At 37.8% G+C, this 19,647-nt stretch overlaps 1 protein-coding gene across 1 annotated transcript in view; it reads right to left on the reverse strand.

Moving 5' to 3' along the window:
- The window catches only part of LOC121323532 (collagen alpha-1(III) chain-like), a 47,770-nt gene extending 29,389 nt beyond the window's left edge, over positions 1–18,381 (reverse strand). Inside the window, exons 1-2 of the mRNA XM_041264640.1 lie at positions 18,178–18,381; positions 78–289 (exon numbers count right to left, since the gene is read on the reverse strand). Coding sequence (XP_041120574.1) covers positions 78–289; positions 18,178–18,256 — 291 coding nt within the window. The 5' untranslated portion in view covers positions 18,257–18,381. The remainder of the gene's footprint in view (positions 1–77; positions 290–18,177) is intronic.
- Positions 18,382–19,647: the final 1,266 nt, after the last annotated feature.

A 19,647-nucleotide genomic window follows, 5' to 3' on the forward strand; every position in this document is an offset into this window, starting at 1 on the left:
TTGGCTTTATGGGACATTCTGAAGAATTTAATTTTACCCATGGTGTGATAAATCCCATGCAAGTTAAATTTACTTACCGATTCAGTTGGGGGTGGAGGTGTAGGACAAATTGGACAACATTCCCCAAAGGGGATTTCAGGGTTGGGACAGTTGCTCATTTCTTCATCACAGGTTACATCATCACACAGGACTGACCCAGAGTCACACACACAAATCTGGCAGACTTCAGGTTTCCAGACATCTCGGTCAGCATACACCTGCCCGGCATATGTACACGTACCTAAAACAACTGTGGATGCAAACAGATACATGTAGAGCATTAGATTTCTACAAGGGCTCGACCTGTTCAGTAAAAGCAGTGGCCGGAGATCAATAAAAAGATAAATTTAAAAGATGTGAGATCCATGGTAGAATTTGGTAAATCGTAAAATCAAATGATTCTTTATCAACCCCTTATTTAGTATCTTATCACTGAATGTATGATTGTCTACTCATTAAAAATAAGCAAAATGTTTTGATGAGAAAGTTCTCACAAGAACAGTTATTCGTTTTCTAGAATAATGGTTACTGTATCACCACCTAGTGGCCATAACGAGGTACTGTCACCGTAAATTGATTTCTGAGTGTCATGTACACAGCATTTAGAAGCTGTATGTTTACTCACTCAAGTTTTCAACAAGAGTGTACTTATTAAAAATAATTAGCTATGTTATAGTGCTTACTTGCTGGAACATAATGTAATAGGTTTTTCAGTCTGACTGCTAAGTCTGAAGTGCAGGTCTGGATTAACTTTTGTCATCAATTCTTAACAACTTGCAACATTCTGAATAAATCCTTACAGACTACAGTTATTAATAAGATAATCATAGTGTGAACTGCTCAATTAAATGTTTTAAACTGGCAGTGATAAAGCAAAACCAGCTTAGAAAATGTAATGATATATAAATACAGTGCCTTGCAAAAGTATTCAGACCCCTGACCAATTCTCTCATATTACTGAATTACAAAGGATACTTTGAAATTTCGTTCTGTTTGTTTTTTTTTTAACACTTAAACTCAAAATCAATTATTGTAAGGTGACATTGGTTTTATGTTGGGAAATATTTTTAAGAAAAATAAAAAACGGAAATATCTTGCTTGCATAAGTATTCAACTCCCACACATTAATATTTGGTAGAGCCACCTTTCGCTGCAATAACAGCTTTAAGTCTTTTGGGGTAAGTATGTACTAGCTTTGCACACAGTGTCGGAGTGATTTTGGCCCATTCTTCTTGGCAGATTTGCTCCAGGTTGTTCAGGTTGGTTGGACGACGCTTGTGGACTGCAATTTTCAAATAGTGCCAGATTCTCAATGGGAATGAGATCAGGACTTTGACTGGGCCACTGTAGGACATTCACCTTTTTGTTCTTGAGCCACTCCGATGTTGCTTTGGCTTTGTGTTTGGGATCATTGTCCTGCTGAAAGGTGAATTTCCTCCCAAGCTTCAGTTTTTTAGCGGACTGAAGCAGATTCCCTTGCAGTATTTTCCTGTATTTTGCTCCATCCATTCTTCCTTCAATTGTAACAAGATGCCCAGTCCCTGCTGATGAGAAGCATCCCCACAGCATGATGCTGCCACCACCATACTTCACTGTAGGGATGGTGTGTCTTGAGGCAAGGGCAGTGTTAGGTTACGCCACAGATAGCGCTTTGAGTTTTGGCCAAAAAGCACTATCTTTGTCTCATATGACCACAAAACCTTTTCCCACATCGCAGCTGGGTCACTCTCATGCTTTCTGGCAAACTCCAGACGTGCTTTCAGATGGTACTTTTTGAGTAATAGCTTCTTTCTTGCTACCCTCCCATACAGGCCAGTGTTATGCAGAGCTCTTGATATGGCTGACTGTTGCACCATTACTCCACTCCCAGCCACTGAACTCTGTAGCTCCTTCAAAGTGATTGTTGGCCTCTCTGTGGCTTCTCTCACAAGTCCCCTTCTTGTCTGAGTGCTGAGTTTTGAGGGACGGCCTTTTCTTGGCAGTGCCTGGGTGGTGTGATGCAGCTTCCACTTCCTGATTATTGATCCAACTGTGCTCACTGGGATATCCAAACACTTGGATATTATTTTGTACCCTTTCCCTAATCTAAGCATTTGTATTACTTTATCTCTAACTTCTGTAGAATGCTCTTTGGTCTTCATTTTCCTTCAGATTCACAGCCTTACCAATGATCCTTCAACAGTGGGGTTTTTATCCAGAAAATGTGACAGCAACTGTAATGGTTCACAGGTGGAGGCCAATGGTAAGGTAATTGTGTCCTCGTTAGGGCAATTTCTTTCATCGGTGCAAACTGGGAGCTTCCACAGCACAGGGGTTGAATACTTATGCAGGCAAGATATTTCAGTTTTTTATTTTTCTTAAAAATATTTCCCAACATAAAACCAGTGTCACCTTACAATAACTGATTCTGAGTTTCAGTGTTTAAAAATAAAATATCAAACAGAACGAAATTTCAATGTACCATTTCTAGTTCGGTAATATGAGAAAATTGGTCAGGGGTCTGAATACTTTTGCAAGGCACAGTGTGTGTGTGTGTGTGTGTGTGTGTGTGTATATATATATATATATATATATTGATAACAATACATTTACTATATTTTATAAATCCTCAGAAATTAGGTATTATAAAATGTCCTTGAATGGAAACTCTCATTCCATTCAGTAATTAAGCTTTGTATTATAAAATATACTTTACAATTATGAAATAAACTGTGTACTGCATTATACATTTCTGTTATGAAACGCTAACAAAATATATGCTCAGTTATACAGTATAACACTTTGATTCTGTAGTTCTTGACATGGTAAGCTTATCACCGACATTTGGTTTAGGGGCAGCTAGAACACCCATTTTAATAATAATGAGATAGAGAGAGAGAGACAGGCAGGCAGTCCACACACTTACGAAACAATTGGTTCCTGAAAGTCGCGTTAAATTGGGGTTACGTTCCTGACCTGAAGAGGCAGTCTTCCCAGCGACAGCGAGTGGGAGAAGTACAGGCGTGGAAAAGTACAGAGCAGTTTCGAAGCAGAAAGGAGAAATTGCATCTTGAATTGCTTTAATCAGAGGACATCGGGGAAACACAGCAGCAGCTCAAAGTCAAACAGCCGCGTGTGTTTTTCTGATAACAAACAAGCTGAAACTCGGAGCAGCTGATTCAAATTCAGCGCCGTTTTGAGACACGGGCGAGGGGAGGAGCCAACAGCACAGCAGAACAACGCAGTTAAACGAGGCAGTCTTCCCAGCGACAGCGAGTGGGAGAAGTACAGGCGTGGAAAAGTACAGAGCAGTTTCGAAGCAGTTTGAAAGCAGGTTGACAGCTGCAGAAGAAACTAAACTTCCAAAAAAAAAACCCTCAACATGGTCTTCAAGCCAGTAATCTGTGACACCTGCTTGATGTGGGAAATCCGAGAAAACCCAGCGGAGCTAAACCAAGTGTGCATAAAGTGCCGCGCGATCCAGGATTTGCATAAACTAGTAGGTATGCTAGAAATGGAGCTGGAAGAAGTGAGACAGCAACAGGATCTTGAGGAACTGGCACACCCACAATTCATGGAAGTCTGCATCACCCCTAACAGACTGAAAGCCACCAGGGAGATAGAAGGTCAGAACAGCTGGGTTCAGGTAGGCAGAAGCAGGGAAAAAAAGAAACTTCGTCAAACACCACCACCAGAAATCAAAACAACCAACAGATTTGAGTCACTTCAGAATTTTGATGAGCAGAACCAACAACAAGAGAATGAAAGGAACAACATCCAGGACCCTATTGACAGTGGTGACCAGACAGCAAAAAGAAGGGAGGTCATGATTGTTGGGGACTCCATATTGAGAAACACAGCAAGTTCAGTTCGCAGTTTGGACCCCCTTACTACAACAGTGTGCTGCCTTCCGGGAGCCTCGGTCAAGCACATCACTGAAAACGTGGACAGGCTCCTAGAACGAACAGGAGACGACCCGGTAGTAGTCGTCCACATCGGTACAAACAACATTGGAAGAGACAGACCAAAATCCCTGCAAAACAAATTCAGAGAGCTAGGAAGGAAATTAAAAGAGAAAACCAAAACTGTGGTATTTTCTGGTATACTACCCGCACCTTGCAAAGGACCATATGGACAGCTGGAAATAATTAATCAAAACGAATGGCTGAAGACGTGGTGCACACGGGAAGGCTTCACCTATCTTGATCATTGGACCACTTTCTACAACGAGGACTATCTGTATAGACGGGATGGACTGCATTTAAATAACAAGGGAACTAGTCTACTTGGAGAAAAGATCCTCGAGCAGGTTCGGAAGCATTTAAACTAGAAAGGAAGGGGGGAGAAATCAACAAAAAAACAGAAGGGAGACCGCATCAAAACAAGAACAACAACTCAGGTAAGACAACCATTAAATGTATTTATCTAAATGCTAGAAGTATCAGAAACAAAATTCTAGAACTTGAAGCTACTGCACTAACAGGTAACTATGATGTGATAGGTGTTACAGAAACGTGGTTATCTGAGAGTGATGGGGACGAATATAATATTTGTGGGTATACACTGTATAGGAAAGACAGGCAGGACAGAAGAGGAGGAGGGGTAGCGCTATACATAAGAAACAGTCTTGAAGCCCAGGTGTTAAACCTGGACAAAGAAAATAAAACCGAATCAATATGGGTCAGAATAACAGACAAAAATTCAAAAGGCATAATAATAGGAGCATGCTATAGACCGCCAGATTCAGACGGTGAGCACAATAATCTGTTATACAATGACATTAGAAATGCGTGTAGCAAAGGAGAAGCCATACTAATGGGGGATTTCAACTTCCCCCAAATAAAATGGGAAAACCCGGTGGGTAGCGCGAAGGATGAAATAGAAATGGTGGAAATGACAAATGACTGCTTCCTAACACAATTTGTGAAGGCACCCACTAGAGGGGAGGCATGCCTTGATTTAGTCTTTTCAAATAACGAAGATAGAATAACTAAAACAGAGGTCAGAGAACCACTGGCAAACTCAGACCACAACATGGTCTCATTTGAAGTGTTTTTTAAATCCTCAAAAGTAAAGACTAAAGCTAAGGTTTACAATTTTAGAAAAGCAAACTATGAAGGCATGAAACAGAGACTAACAGAAGTAGATTGGAGTAAAATAGAGAAAACACCCACAGAAGAAGGATGGTTGTTCTTCAAAAACGTAGTACTAGAGGCGCAAAACAATTATATCCCTAAAGTAGACAAATCTAAATGTAAAACTAAATTGCCAAAATGGTTTAATAGATCAATTAAAAAAAATATTCAGCGAAAAAAGGCACTTTACAGAGCATTAAAAAAGGACCAAAAAGAAAGTACGCAGAAAGAGTACACAGAACTGCAAATGCAAGTCAAAAAGGAAGTTAGAAAGGCCAAGAGAGAAATAGAAATGAACATTGCTAAGGGAGCTAAAACCAATTCCAAAATGTTTTTCCAATATTACAACAGCAAGAGAACATTCAAAGAGGAGATTAAATGTTTAAGAGATACAAATGGCAAAATCGTAGAGGAAGAAAAAAAAATAGCAAATATGTTAAATGATTACTTTTCACAAGTTTTTACAAAGGAAGATACTGACAACATGCCCCACATGTCATCCAGTTCCTATCCAGTTTTAAATAACTTTAGCATAACTGAGGCAGAAGTGTTAAAGGGACTAGGAGCTCTTAAAATAAACAAATCCCCTGGGCCGGATGAGATCCTCCCAGTAGTACTCAAAGAAATGAAAGAAGTAATTTACAAACCGCTAACCAAGATCATGCAGCAGTCTCTTGACACAGGGGTGGTACCGACAGACTGGAAAATTGCAAACGTAATACCGATCCACAAAAAGGGAAACAAAACTGAACCAGGTAACTACAGACCAGTAAGCCTGACTTCTATTATATGCAAACTTATGGAAACTATAATAAGATCCAAAATGGAAAATTACCTATATGGTAACAGGGTACTGGGAGACAGTCAACATGGTTTTAGGAAAGGGAGATCGTGCCTAACTAACTTGCTTGATTTTTTTGAGGATGCAACATCGATAATGGATAATTGCAAAGCATATGACATGGTTTATTTAGATTTCCAGAAAGCTTTTGACAAAGTCCCGCACAAAAGATTAATTCTCAAACTGAACGCAGTTGGGATTCAAGGAAACACATGTACATGGATTAGGGAGTGGTTAACATGTAGAAAACAGAAAGTACTGATTAGAGGAAAAACCTCAGAATGGAGTGTGGTAACCAGCGGTGTACCACAGGGATCAGTATTAGGTCCTCTGCTATTCCTAATCTACATTAATGATTTCGATTCTGGTATAGTAAGCAAACTTGTTAAATTTGCAGACGACACAAAAGTAGGAGGAGTGGCAAACACTGTTGCAGCAGCAAAGGTCATTCAAAATGATCTAGACAAGATTCAGAACTGGGCAGATACATGGCAAATGACATTTAATAGAGAAAAGTGTAAGGTACTGCACGCAGGAAATAAAAATGTACATTATAAGTATCATATGGGAGATATTGAAATTGGAGAAGGAATCTATGAAAAAGACCTAGGAGTTTTTGTTGACTCAGAAATGTCTTCATCTAGGCAATGTGGGGAAGCTATAAAAAAGGCTAACAAGATACTCGGATACATTGTGAAAAGTGTTGAATTTAAATCAAGGGAAGTAATGTTAAAACTGTACAATGCACTTGTAAGACCTCATCTTGAATATTGTGTGCAGTTCTGGTCACCTCGCTATAAAAAAGATATTGCTGCTCTAGAAAGAGTGCAAAGAAGAGCGACCAGAATTATTCCGGGCTTAAAAGGCATGTCATATGCAGACAGGATAAAAGAATTGAATCTGTTCAGTCTTGTACAAAGATGACTACGTGGCGACCTAATTCAAGCATTCAAAATTCTAAAAGGTATTGACAGTGTCGACCCAAGGGACTTATTCAGGCTGAAAAAAGAAACAAGGACCAGGGGTCACAAATGCAGTTTAGAAAAAGGGGCATTCAGAACAGAAAATAGGAGGCACTTTTTTACACAGAGAATTGTGAGGGTCTGGAATCAACTCCCCAGTAATGTTGTTGAAGCTGACACCCTGGGATCCTTCAAGAAGCTGCTTGATGAGATTTTGGGATCAATAAGCTACTAACAACCAAACGAGCAAGATGGGCCGAATGGCCTCCTCTCGTTTGTAAACTTTCTTATGTTCTTATGTTCTTATGTTTAAAAGTACAGACTAAGGGCTTTCCAATGACGTATTCGATTTGTGTATGCGGAACTCTTAGCAGGAAATACGATCGCCTGAAGTTAAGCCCCTCATCATGTGACAAAGTTCACAGCTGAGGTTTCATTTTGAGACAATTGCTCTTATTTCCCGCAGTTCAGCCACCGAGCATGCGCACATGACGCACCGCGCAGGTCACGCAGTGTCGTAAAGCCGAAGCATGGTAATAATGCAAGAGTCATAAGTGCCGTATGTCGTAAGTCGAGGATCGCCTGTGTGTGTGTGTGTGTGTGTGTGTGTGTGTGTGTGTGTGTGTGTATATATATATGGTTTAAAAAATACCCTCCGTTAATTGTCGCAGTAACCTGTAACCTTACTCCTCCCACTCTGCTTTGATTGGTTGTGCTCATGATTCTCTATTTGATGTGCGTTAGTCCACACAAGTTTTCGTGCACTGTCGCAGCGGTTTGTTAACGATGTCATTTTTGCACTAGTGATTGAGGATGCGCACATATTTGCTAAATAGGGCACTATGTATCAACCCCTGGGAGTTCAAAATCGAGCTTTGTATGGTCAAATCAGCAGTCTAATTAAGGATAATCATTGGTGTTTATATACTCCAATTCTTTTGAGCAACATGCTGTAAAAAGATTAGGTTTGTCACTGCTATCATATCTTATTTTTGTAATCTTCTCACGACTATCAGACTATTCCACAATTATGCAGCAGAGGGAGTTTTTGATTCTTTTCAGGGACACAAAATTATTTTCTTTTCCAATATGCTTGCTGGAAGTATGACCCTTTCTTTGTAACCCAGGTTAGTCCCAGTTCTTTTCAACTCGTTGATTCCATATCCACTTTTTGCTTTTATTATTTTTCTTTGTATACATTATGTAAACAAAATATAATAATGTTGATGATGGAAACTTACATTTTTCAGTTTAACACAAGAGGGCATACTATGCTTTAGAGTCAAAAAAAAAAAAAAAAAAAAAAAAAAAAAAACCCAGACAATAAGGCTTATTCAGTTTGGCATAGACAAAGTCAGGTAGTACTTAGTTCAAAAGGGTAGTAAATGGTTCTCTAAAATTGTATTTTAATGACAAATAAGTAAAGAACCGAGACTGATATTTGTAACTGTAACTGTAACCTGTAACTGATATTTTTTAAATGTATTTTACCATGCAAAATCTCTTCACTATTATTATTATATTAGTATTATTTTCTCAGCAGATTACCTTATCCAATAAGAGCTAATACGATCAAATTAAAATAAGAGCAAAATAAAGACTACAGTAAATAATTACATTTAAGAGTGAATTCAACTAAGAGCAGTTCAGTTATAGTAAAAATATTTGCTTATATGAGTAAAGTCCATTAAGAGCACATAGTAAGTACGATAAATGGATAAGAACGATTTCAAATAAGAGCAATTACAAAAAATATGAATGCAGATACCTATAAGAGTAAAATCAAATACAAGGTAAGGAAGTAGTTATAAGTAAGAGCAGTAGTAGAATACAACAAGGTATGGATTAGGTCAGTGCAAGTACAAGCTGATACAAGTACTTGTACAATTGGGTGCCATATAGTCCAGTATAGTCGAGAGTTGTGAGGTTTACAGGTGCCAGAAGGTGATCAGGGACTGAGCAGTCCTGATATCCATGGGTAGGTCATTATACCACTGAAGGGCAAGGGCGGAGAAGGAGCGAGCTCTGGAAGTGGGGGAGCGGAGGGGAGGTACAGCTAATCTGCCTTTTTAAAGTGTTTCCTATAATGAATCCATAATAAACTCCTTAAGTATTCCAACCCTTATTCATACAATTAAACAGCTACTTGAAGTGTTACATGCAATTTGGCTCATGTACCAGAAGAGGGCAGTATTACCTTGCAAAAGTTTTAAAAATAGAAACTTGCAGAAGGCCTGTGAGCAGCGTCTTAACCAGAGCTGGCTTTCTACCGAGGTGAAACTCAGGTTTAAAATTCTAACTGGCAATATTTATATGACTGTTTGTTATTTTCTTTTCAACCTCCAAATCTGTGTTACAAAGCAAACCAACAGAATTTACCAGAATTTGTACATGAGCATCATCATTACTGATGCAGAAAAAAAAAAAAACAGAGAACACGACTTTGTGTCGTCATAGCTAGGTACAGCCATGCTTGTGAGATTTCAAATTCATCTGACTGGCATTTGTGCTATGAGAATGGTACTGTATCCATCCAAGACCCTTTGGTTTTACAGCACCATTCCTGTAAGCCATCCAACCCCGCACACTTATTTATTACTCCCCTATTTGAATTAGAGATATTCAGACCTTGTGTTCAGATCATAATATATAAATGAAAACTCAACTACCTTGCCAAATTAAGCTCATGTATGAGGTCAGCAATTCTTCAAGCCCTCCATTTGATTTATAAACAAGCAGAACTACAGTATCTGCACTTTATCAACGTTCCTAGTAAAACATGCAAGTTACACAAAAATAATCTCAAACATGAATTGTAATAAGGGCCATATAAACTTGTGTGATAAGAAATGCCTACCACAAAGACAAGTATGTTGCGTAGAAGCGCCGGTCTCTTTAAATCGGCACTTCATTAAACATGTTGTGTTTTTCTGATTCTTCTTTAGAATTTAAAATGACGTCTACATAATGTGTGCTCAAACTGATTAGCTGTCTTTTAAATAAAATATGTGTTAGGTGGGTTGAGGTACAGTGGCTCTCAAAAGTATTCACCCCCCATGGTCTTTTCCACATTTTATTGTGTTACAACATGGAATCAAAATGGATTTAATTAGGAGTTTTTGCCACTGATCAACACAAAAAAGTCCATAATGTCAAAGTGAAAAATAAAATCTATAAATAGTTCTAAATTAATTACAAATACAAAACAGAAAATAATTGATTGCATAAGTATTCACCCCCTTGAGTCAATATTTGGTAGAGGCACCTTTGGCAGCAATTACAGCCATGAGTCTATTTGGATAAGTCTCTACCAGCTTTGCCCAATTTTTGCCCATTCTTCTTTCCAAAAGTGCTCAAGCTCCGTCAAGTTGGATGGGGACCTTTGGTGAACAGCAATTTTCAACACTTTCCACATATTCTCAATTGGATTGAGGTCCAGGCTTTGACTGGGCCACTCCAGGACATTGACCTTTTTGTTTTTAAGCCACTCCAGTGTGGCTTTGGCTGTATGCTTGGGGTCATTGTCCTGCTGGAAGATGAATCTTCTCCCAAGTCCCAGGTCTCTTGCAGACTTCAGTAGGTTCTCCTCCAGGATTTTCTGTACTTTTGCCCTCTATCTTCACAAGTTTTCCAGGCCCTGACGTAGAGAAGCATCCCCATAGCATGATGCTGCCACCACCATGCTTCACGGTAGGGATGTTGTTCTCAGGATGATGTGCGGTGTTAGGCTTGCACCAAACATAGCGTTTAACATTGAGGTCAAAAAGCTCTATTTCGATCTCATCAGACCATAGAATCTTCTTCCACTTGGTCTCCCACATGCCTTCTGCAAACTAGCTGAGATTTGATGTGAGTTTTTTTCAACAATGGCTTTCTTTGTGCCACTCTCCCATAAAGGCCAGTTTTGTGAAGCACCCAAGCTATTGTTACCATATGCACAGTGTCTCCCAGCTCAGCCGTGGAAGACTAACTCCTTTAGAGTTGCCATAGGCCTCTTGGTGGCCTCCCTGACTCGTGCCCTTCTCGCCCGGATACTGAGTTTTTGAGGACGGCCTGTTCTAGACAGATTCACAGTTGTGCCATATTCTCTCCATTTCTTAATAATGAACTTTATTGGGATATTCAATGCCTTGGAAATGTTCTTATATCCTACACCTGATTGGTGCTTTTGAAGAACCTTATTCCGGATTTGCTTTGAATGTTCCTTCGTCTTCATGATGTAGTTTTTATTAGGAAATGTACTAACCAACTGTGGGACCTCCCAGAGACAGGTGTATTAAACCTGAAATCATGTGAAACACCTTAATTTCACAGAGGTGGACTCCATTCAACTAATTATGTGACTTCTAAAGACAATTAGTTGCAACAGAGCTTATTTAGGTGTGTCATAGCAAAGGGGGTGAATACTTATGCAATCAATTATTTTCTGTCTTATATTTGTAATTAATTTAGAATAATTTGTAGGTTTTATTTTTCACTTTGACATTATGGACTTTTTTTGTGTTGATCAGTGGCAAAAACTCCTGCTGTGCTGCTGTTTTGTTTTTCCTTTCAAATATTTTATCCTCAGAGTCCCATGGGTACCAGCCTAGGCAGCATTATTTGAAATCTTGTGTTTTAAATACAAAACATATTTAGGATGGATCCCTTCAGGGCAGCATTTTTCACCTAGTGCTACCATAACAGATTTGGCACCTTCATTTAATAGAAAAAACATTATAATCTTTTTTTACTGAAATTAATTTGTAAAATAAACATACATAAATAACAAAGTGACATACATAAATAGTGAAAACTTAGGTTTCAAGCTATAGCTGGCAGTATTTATATGACTGCTTGGTATTTACTATTCAACCTCCAACCTTATGTTACATGGCAGACCAACAGAGAAAATTGAGGAGTCTTTTGTACTTTACCAGAATTTTTACATGAGCATCAGCATTTATGATGCAAAAAAATAACTGTGGACACAACCTCAGTGTCCTCATAGTGGGAGTGTCAGAATAGCACTCAGATTAACTGATGCAAAGAGAATTTGAGGGTAAACAACTGCTGTTAATGTTCCTGTGCTCCTTCATGCATGTGAAATATATCAAACTAAAACTTGTATTAGGGAAATGACACTGCACGTTCAGTTACTCTGATTAGAACCAGATGTAATTTAGTTTTTGTCACAATACAGAAGGTTGCCCAGTTTTAATCATTTAAGCTTTTTAAATAGTCAGATCTTCCTGGTTAATTTTAGGTACAGAGAGGACCCGTTTTCCATGAATAAAGTCCAGCCAGCTGTAGTATCCAGACATAATGAAATAATTTCCTTTCACTGCAGGGAAACCCAGTATCAATACCTACATAGAACTTACAAGGTAAGTTTGGGAATATCCCCCCTCCCAGGGGGACATCTCAGAAAAAATGAAATGGTGCATTCTGGTGCATTGGTGCTTGGTTTTAGACTAGTAGTCTGACAAAGTACTCCATCAGTGTAATGACAGAGCTTTATTTCAGCACTGCTCAACGCAAGGCAAGATCAACAAAATAAATAGAAGTTTGGAGCATCAAGGCCCTTGCTATAAAATAAAATGTGTATGGAATTGGCGAACGCACCTTTAGTTGTGTACAGTTGTAATATGGGAAACAGCATGCTGCAGCTCCCATACTCCGCGTTAGTCCTGATCTGACACCATGAAACAGACAGGTCTTATGACTACATGTTACCGTTTATTTTTTCTGTAAAAAGTTTAATTTGCAGCGAGCTTGTTCTGCTATTTACGATATTAAATCCACCACTGCAAGCACATTGTCCTATATTTTTAGATATTTTCATTAGCACAATCTGAGAGCTGAGGGTTTTTTTTTTTTACTGCAATAAAGTAAGCTGCAGTACATTTAATTTTAAATTCTCTAAATGTTTTTTTTTTTGTTTGTTTTCAGCAGTACAATTCCAAATAAGTCCCAATTATTTTTAAGTCTACGATTACTCTACGATTTGACTAACTAATGATAACGTTGGTTTAATGGCGTTCACAAAGACCACTTCTTTTCAGCTTGATACGGTAACATTTTCACTTCCTTTTTTGTTTAATTATTGAGCCTTTTGCTGCATTACAGCCCTTCATTAAAAAAAAAAAAAAAAAAAGTATTTTCAGGGCATTTTGTTAATAGTACATGTGCAACACACACACCTTAAGTAGGATGGTCAAACATATTTTTAGATTTCAACGAACAAAACCCAAAATAGGTTATTATGAAGATTTTTTACATGTCTAAAATTCAAATACAAAAAAAAAAAGTTTTAAAACATGTAACATTCACAAATTCAACTACATTGCCTGCCTGGTGGTCATCTTGGATTTAAGTTTTGCACTCTACTGACTTTAGCTTTCAGAATAATAAAATACATAAAAGAGTGGGCACTAAAATATTGAAACTTTTCAAAGGAAACATTCACTGCAAGCTAGATTGTTATTTTAAATGGAAAAATCTTTTTTTTTTTGTTACGCAACAGCCTGCCCCTAAAAACACATCTGTCACTCTGCCAAGAGGAGGGTGTGGCACCGAGACAGTGCTTTCAATGCACTAAATCTGTACTGTCAAGTACAATGGGTTTTTGTTTATAATATACTGAAACACAACGTATTATAGCACATTTTAAAGGACATTTATTTGTTAGTTAAGAAATTATAATTATACCCGTTATGCAATATTTTTTGTAGTATTTTTTAGGGGTCACTTCCAGTCTATACTTTTGTAAATAACATATTATATATATATATATATATATATATATATATATATATATATATATATATATATATATATATATATATATATATATGTGTGTGTGTGTGTGTGCAAGTAATCTATACTCTTATCTAGCCTTTCATTTCTAGTCTAAAATTCCCTGTATTTCTGGTCCCACAGCCTCAATTATGCATATGGAGGCAGTTTGCGGCCATCTGCTATCACACAGAGCATTACACCTCTTCAGACAAAATGTGTAAAACTCAACTCTTCCCTTCTGGACAATACAGCACTCTGCCTTTAATACACTTTAACTTGCACTTATATGGGAAATTTCACTTTTTAATCAAAACAGATGCAATGAGCCATGTATAGTTCTAGAGCCATTAGTTGGGCAGCCCAGGAGTGATGTACTGGGGTAACTGCATCTACTGGCTATTGGGAGTTATAGCATCCCTTTATGATTTGGATTTTATGTAAGGTAATAGTCAGGTATCATTGACAGTGGTTCATTCAAATGTTGGCCTGCCTTAGCTAAGGTAACATTATTGCGCTATTAGTAACAAATATGTTACAAAAAATGCTAGTTCTGGTGTTTTTAGTTGTTTTTACCTTAATTTAACCATTTAGAGGAGGCAATAACCCTGTTCACCCACTCGGCTTGATGTTTATTCATTCCTTTTGAACTCTCTGTGAAAATTGTGTCCTGGTCTCCAAGGTTGATTCACTAACTGAGGTGGTGACCTGATCAGAACAGCTGTGGCATGTCCTACATTCCCAGCCAAAACCAAAACATTGAAGAAGTCTAGGTCTTCTCAAACATTGAGAATGGGTGGGTTACATCTGTGTCTCGGGGAACACAAGAGGCCAACTGGTACAATAAAACAAATTCCATGGGCATTTAAATGGTTGGTAACTCTGTATAAACAAGAACATATAACCAGATGTTACAACTACAGTACGAGTCACGGTGATACTTGATATTATATTAAAAGACAGTATAAAGATGGATATCTTCATCAGTGGCATTTCTATTTCAGAGTTTATCTAATAAACTGTAGACTCAAATACCAACAATGTTCTTTTGACTACTAATTTACTACCAGTGTTGTGGTTGAGAAGAAATTGATTTTTTTTTCTGCGTCATGGGAAGTTATTACGAGTTTAAATTGGTTACCTGTCTGAGCTATCATTCTTTCATTTATGAATAAAACCTTTCCCCAGGAGCTATTCAAATGAAGAAGACAATGTATCTCATTTCACAAGAATTCCCCACTCTACTGTACGAAAACCACACGAATGTTTGTAGTTCACTGCCCCACATACGGCCCTCCTCGCAGTGATGTCAGAAAGGCCGAATGTCTGAAAGGGTTTCCTTAATGTGCGGATAATAAACAATTGTTTGCTGAGTGCGTATATAACGTTTTCACATAGCAACTCTGACAAATGCAATGTCCAGCATTTCATGCCCAGAGAGACACATGGATTATTATTAAGTGAAGTAACTGCATGTTTATTCATGCATCATTCTGTAATGGAGAAAGCGTTTTTATTTTCCACAGAATTACTCATCTACTTATGAAAAAAATTGGAGAAAAATAACTTTGTTTAGAATTCCCACAACTTTTTTTTTTTTTTTTTTTTTTTAGTTAGTGGTTCTTGTTAAAATCAGTTTTGTTTTCTTTGGTTAATTATTTTTTTCATAGCTGACCAATAAAGACACTATTCATTTTTCGAAAATACTTAAGCTATATGTGAAGTTGTGGCAGGGCAAAGTTGTCCTGCCCCTTTAAGGATCTGGAGTGGAGCTACAGCCCAGAGCTGGAATGAATGCCAATTAAGCACATGACCCCAATCATCAAATTGGGGGATTGTATAATGAATTATTTAATTGGTCAACTGTCCAATTGTGTATTTGCTGCCTGATTGAGTTTTGTATGTTTTTTTAAAGATATTTCTGTTGTTTTGTTTAAATCTTTGTGAGTGATTCCGTGCTTCAAATAGAACTAGTCATTCACACACATCTACTGGTAGGAACTCAGGCTTGTTAAGCTGGTCACATTATGATTAAAAAAAGCTGGTGACATTGTGAAAAAAAACAAAAACAAAAACACAACAAGTGCTTTGGCTTTTCTTTTCCCTACCACATCATACATTGTTATTGCTGTGTTACCTGTTTGACAATGGTCTATCACTACTCAAATGTAAAAGAATGGATGCATTATATTATCTTAGAAAGTTTTAGCAATCAACATTTTAGTTTATTCCATTAGCATGTAGCAGTCATTTTTTCAATACTGCACAGGGTACGGTGCTCTGTCAAGTCAAATCTATATATTTCACTTCTTTAAGTTGTAAATGTAATGACAATGAGGTCTTGACTTGTTTTTAGCAGACCAGTTTGGCATCCACTCATGACAAACAATCTGGACAATCAGCATGGTCGGATGGACTATGGAAAAATATGCCATATCAAACCGTAGCAAAGAATACAATTTTGGAGCACTTTATAACACGTTAGTCGTAGCTTTTGGGTTACAGAGGATGAAAGCTGAATTCTGTTAAAAAAAAGTGTCTAGTGCCTGTACATTATATTAGTTTTCAGAGAACATTAAATTATTAATTCTTAATTAATTCATTAATTCTTTAATATATATTAACTGGCCTCATACTGGATCTAGATCTGGCCTGATTACTATAACGTAATCTGTACCCCGAAAATAAACTGAACAGCGGGTCACCAAGGAGCAATGCTGTAACAAAAAGGCTGTACAACTTAGTATGAGAATATGCCTAACATGCTTCGGGATTAAAGGTACCACGATAGTTAACCCCCCTTGATTTAAAGCATAGCTCTGCCTGCCAGACCAGATATAATCTCCTGAGAAGCGCAAGATCCACACAATTCATCAGTCAAAGTGTGGGGGTTGCTCGTCTCAGTGAGATGGCTAGGAGGAGAGGTTTGGGGGAACAGAAATAATACTTCACATTTGTACACTCAACATGATATTAATTCAAAATTTGCATTTTACACAATTTTCAATGTATCAATGTGTGATGGCAATGGAACATCATGACACAAAGCATTTTCAGTAAAATAAAACTCCCAGATTTACTGTATACACCTTCCTAAAAACCACACAATGAATACATATGGCAATGACACATTCAAGTCATGAATAGTGATTAAATAAATTTTTAAAAAATGACTAAAAGGCTATGGGGAAAAAGCATATGTATTAAACCTGGCATCCTTCCATCATGAGCTACATAAGAGCAGTCTGTTACAACTCAATCCACAGACGACAAGATGGGAGCTTTATAGAAGAGAACAATCCAGAAAGGCCATTAGGTACTCATTCTATTTACTTTAATGGGCTTAAGAAACTCACTTTGACAAGAAAGCACTTAAACATTTCAAATTTGTTTGAGACCACACCTACAGCTAGCTAGTTGACTAAGTGGCAGATGCAGAGGGAGCATGGCTAAATTATTTTCACTGCAAATTATACTGAATGTCCTTTGCAGCTATGTGCTTGGTCATTTATTTCCACTGGTCCGTGTCATAATGGAAAACTGAAGTGCAAGGCATGCTATGATAAAGGCCAATATTCTGAGTTTTTATTCCATACTTGTCTACTTGATATCTCAACGCAGCCTAGAAATGAGGGGCAATAGGGGGCACTTTCTCACTTTTTAGTGGCTGTTGGTTTGCTGTCAGTCTAAATAAAACCTGATTGACATTAGCTGGTAATTGAATCAGATTGTTATTATTATAGTTAAGTTTAAAACCTGGCATCCTTTTTCAAAGTACTGTGTCAATAAAACATAGAAAATCCTGTGTCTACTCCTTTGGGGCTGCTTCAACAGCAGAGGGTGTTATGGAGTAAATGAGGGACTACACAAGACTAGTAATGGTCCTTATAATAAATAAATACATAAATAAATGTAAAGATGTATAAAACTGCATCATAAAAATGATAAATCCCCTGCTGCTCACAAAAAGCATCCTTAGTAAAGACTGATGTGATTCACTATTACTGATTCAGTTAAGAAATACTGGTAAACATTTATCAAACATCACCTAGAACAGGACTTCTCAAACTCGGTCCTGGAGACCCCGTGTCTACTGGTTTTCATTCCAACCGAGATCTCATTTACTTATCTATACCCTTAATTGAACTAATAATTTGCTTATTAATTTGCTTATTAATAATATTTCTTGTTTTCAGCTCTTAAACAGTTGCAGATTTCAAGTTAGCAATAACATTTTATAAGTAATGAACTACAACAGTTTAACAGCTGAAAACAAGTAAAACAAAGTTTAATTAAGCAAATTATCAGTTCAATTAAGGGTATAGTTAAGTGATTGAGAGCTTGGTTGGAAAGAAAACCAGAAGACTCTGACTTGTGCTGACTTGAATTCAAAGGTAATCCTTGTCAAAGCATATTTGAATTAGTAAAATATGGATTTACTTACCTTCCTGTTGCGCAAGTACCAGTGACGTTTGCAGAGTTGCAAGGATGGACAAGATCACAAGTTGCACACAGCTCATCATGTCTACAAGTTAGACATAAGACTCTATGTGCTCAGGTAAAGGTTTGGTTTATTGTAACACCATCAGGAGGCCCTTCTTCTATCAGTACCAAGCCGAACACAAAACACAGCAGCACCCTTTTCCCATCCTACAGCCTTAAATAGGGGAAAAAAAGTTTGGCATCTCCCATTATCCAGCCCCCTTATTGAAATCCAAGAGTTGCAGTCACAGGCAGGCACAATGATTAATATAATTTAAATTTAAAAGACAAGGCCAACATTTCTAAAATGTTTACATGCTGCATCTGGATCCCATATTGCTCTTAAGTGTCAATAAACAAGAAGATATGTTCCGAGAAAGATGAGTTCTTTCGTAATTATCACAGCTGCACACTGACCCAGTAAAAGGGTTGAAGCCATCACATTTTTTTTTTTTGAGGAATTAAACCTGTGTATCAAAATACAGATTTTTAAAATTTGTAATCATTCTTTCACAGATAGAATGCAATAACTGTTCCAAAAAGAGTAAAATGTGCACTTAATAATTTGAAGTTCAGTCATCTAAATTATCTATTGCAAAGTGAATGTCATTAAGCTGTCGGAGTCATACCTTTAAGCTTTAGGTTGCTGTTTCATTCTTACTATAAACTTACAAATGGCACAGAGGGGATAGCGTCCTGGGCCCTCCATTTTTAGTATTAACTTTGGTTGAATTTTGGGGTGCATTTGAGAGTTTCACTGTAATCTGATCTCGATATCAGCACATGACACGTTCCCTTGCAACACTGTAACCACACCTCTGTAACCCAATCTCATTGACCTTTCATGCAATCTACTAACTACTATAAAACACGTCGGTTTTATCTAGACGGTCTCTTGAGTTTGTTTGTAGTGAGTTTGTTTGTTTTCGCTGCCATTTCCTTATTTACTGTTTTTGTACCTGGTTTGACCGTTTTGCTTATCAACTACCCTTGTCAGATTATTCCTACCTGTTTCTTGCTGACATCTCTCTCTCTTTGGATCTCCCTTGCTAAAGGACTTACCAACCATTCTTTCGGATTACCCCCTTTTTGTTGTTTGCATGGAAATGGAATCGCCGATTACAGATTTCCTTCTATCCAATTTGGAAGACAGCCCTCTGATGCCGGTGGCCCAGCTCCACCGTGGGAACAGAGCTGCTCTCTGCCTGCTGACAGCAGAGTGCTTGTACTACAAGGACTGGCAGACAGTCTGTCTAGTGTTTTCTTTGTAGCAAAAGCTCAGACGCTGACATTCGTGCTTCAGCTTAAACGTCTTCGCTAATATCGAAACTTCGCTGCCTTGCTCCTTTCACTGAAGGTCACTTCTCTGCACAGCACTACCAAGATATCAATTATTTTCTTACCTGCTCCGGTGATTCTTCTCATCATTTAG

Source organism: Polyodon spathula, chromosome 11 (assembly GCF_017654505.1).
Source record: "Polyodon spathula isolate WHYD16114869_AA chromosome 11, ASM1765450v1, whole genome shotgun sequence".
NCBI lineage: Eukaryota > Metazoa > Chordata > Actinopteri > Acipenseriformes > Polyodontidae > Polyodon > Polyodon spathula.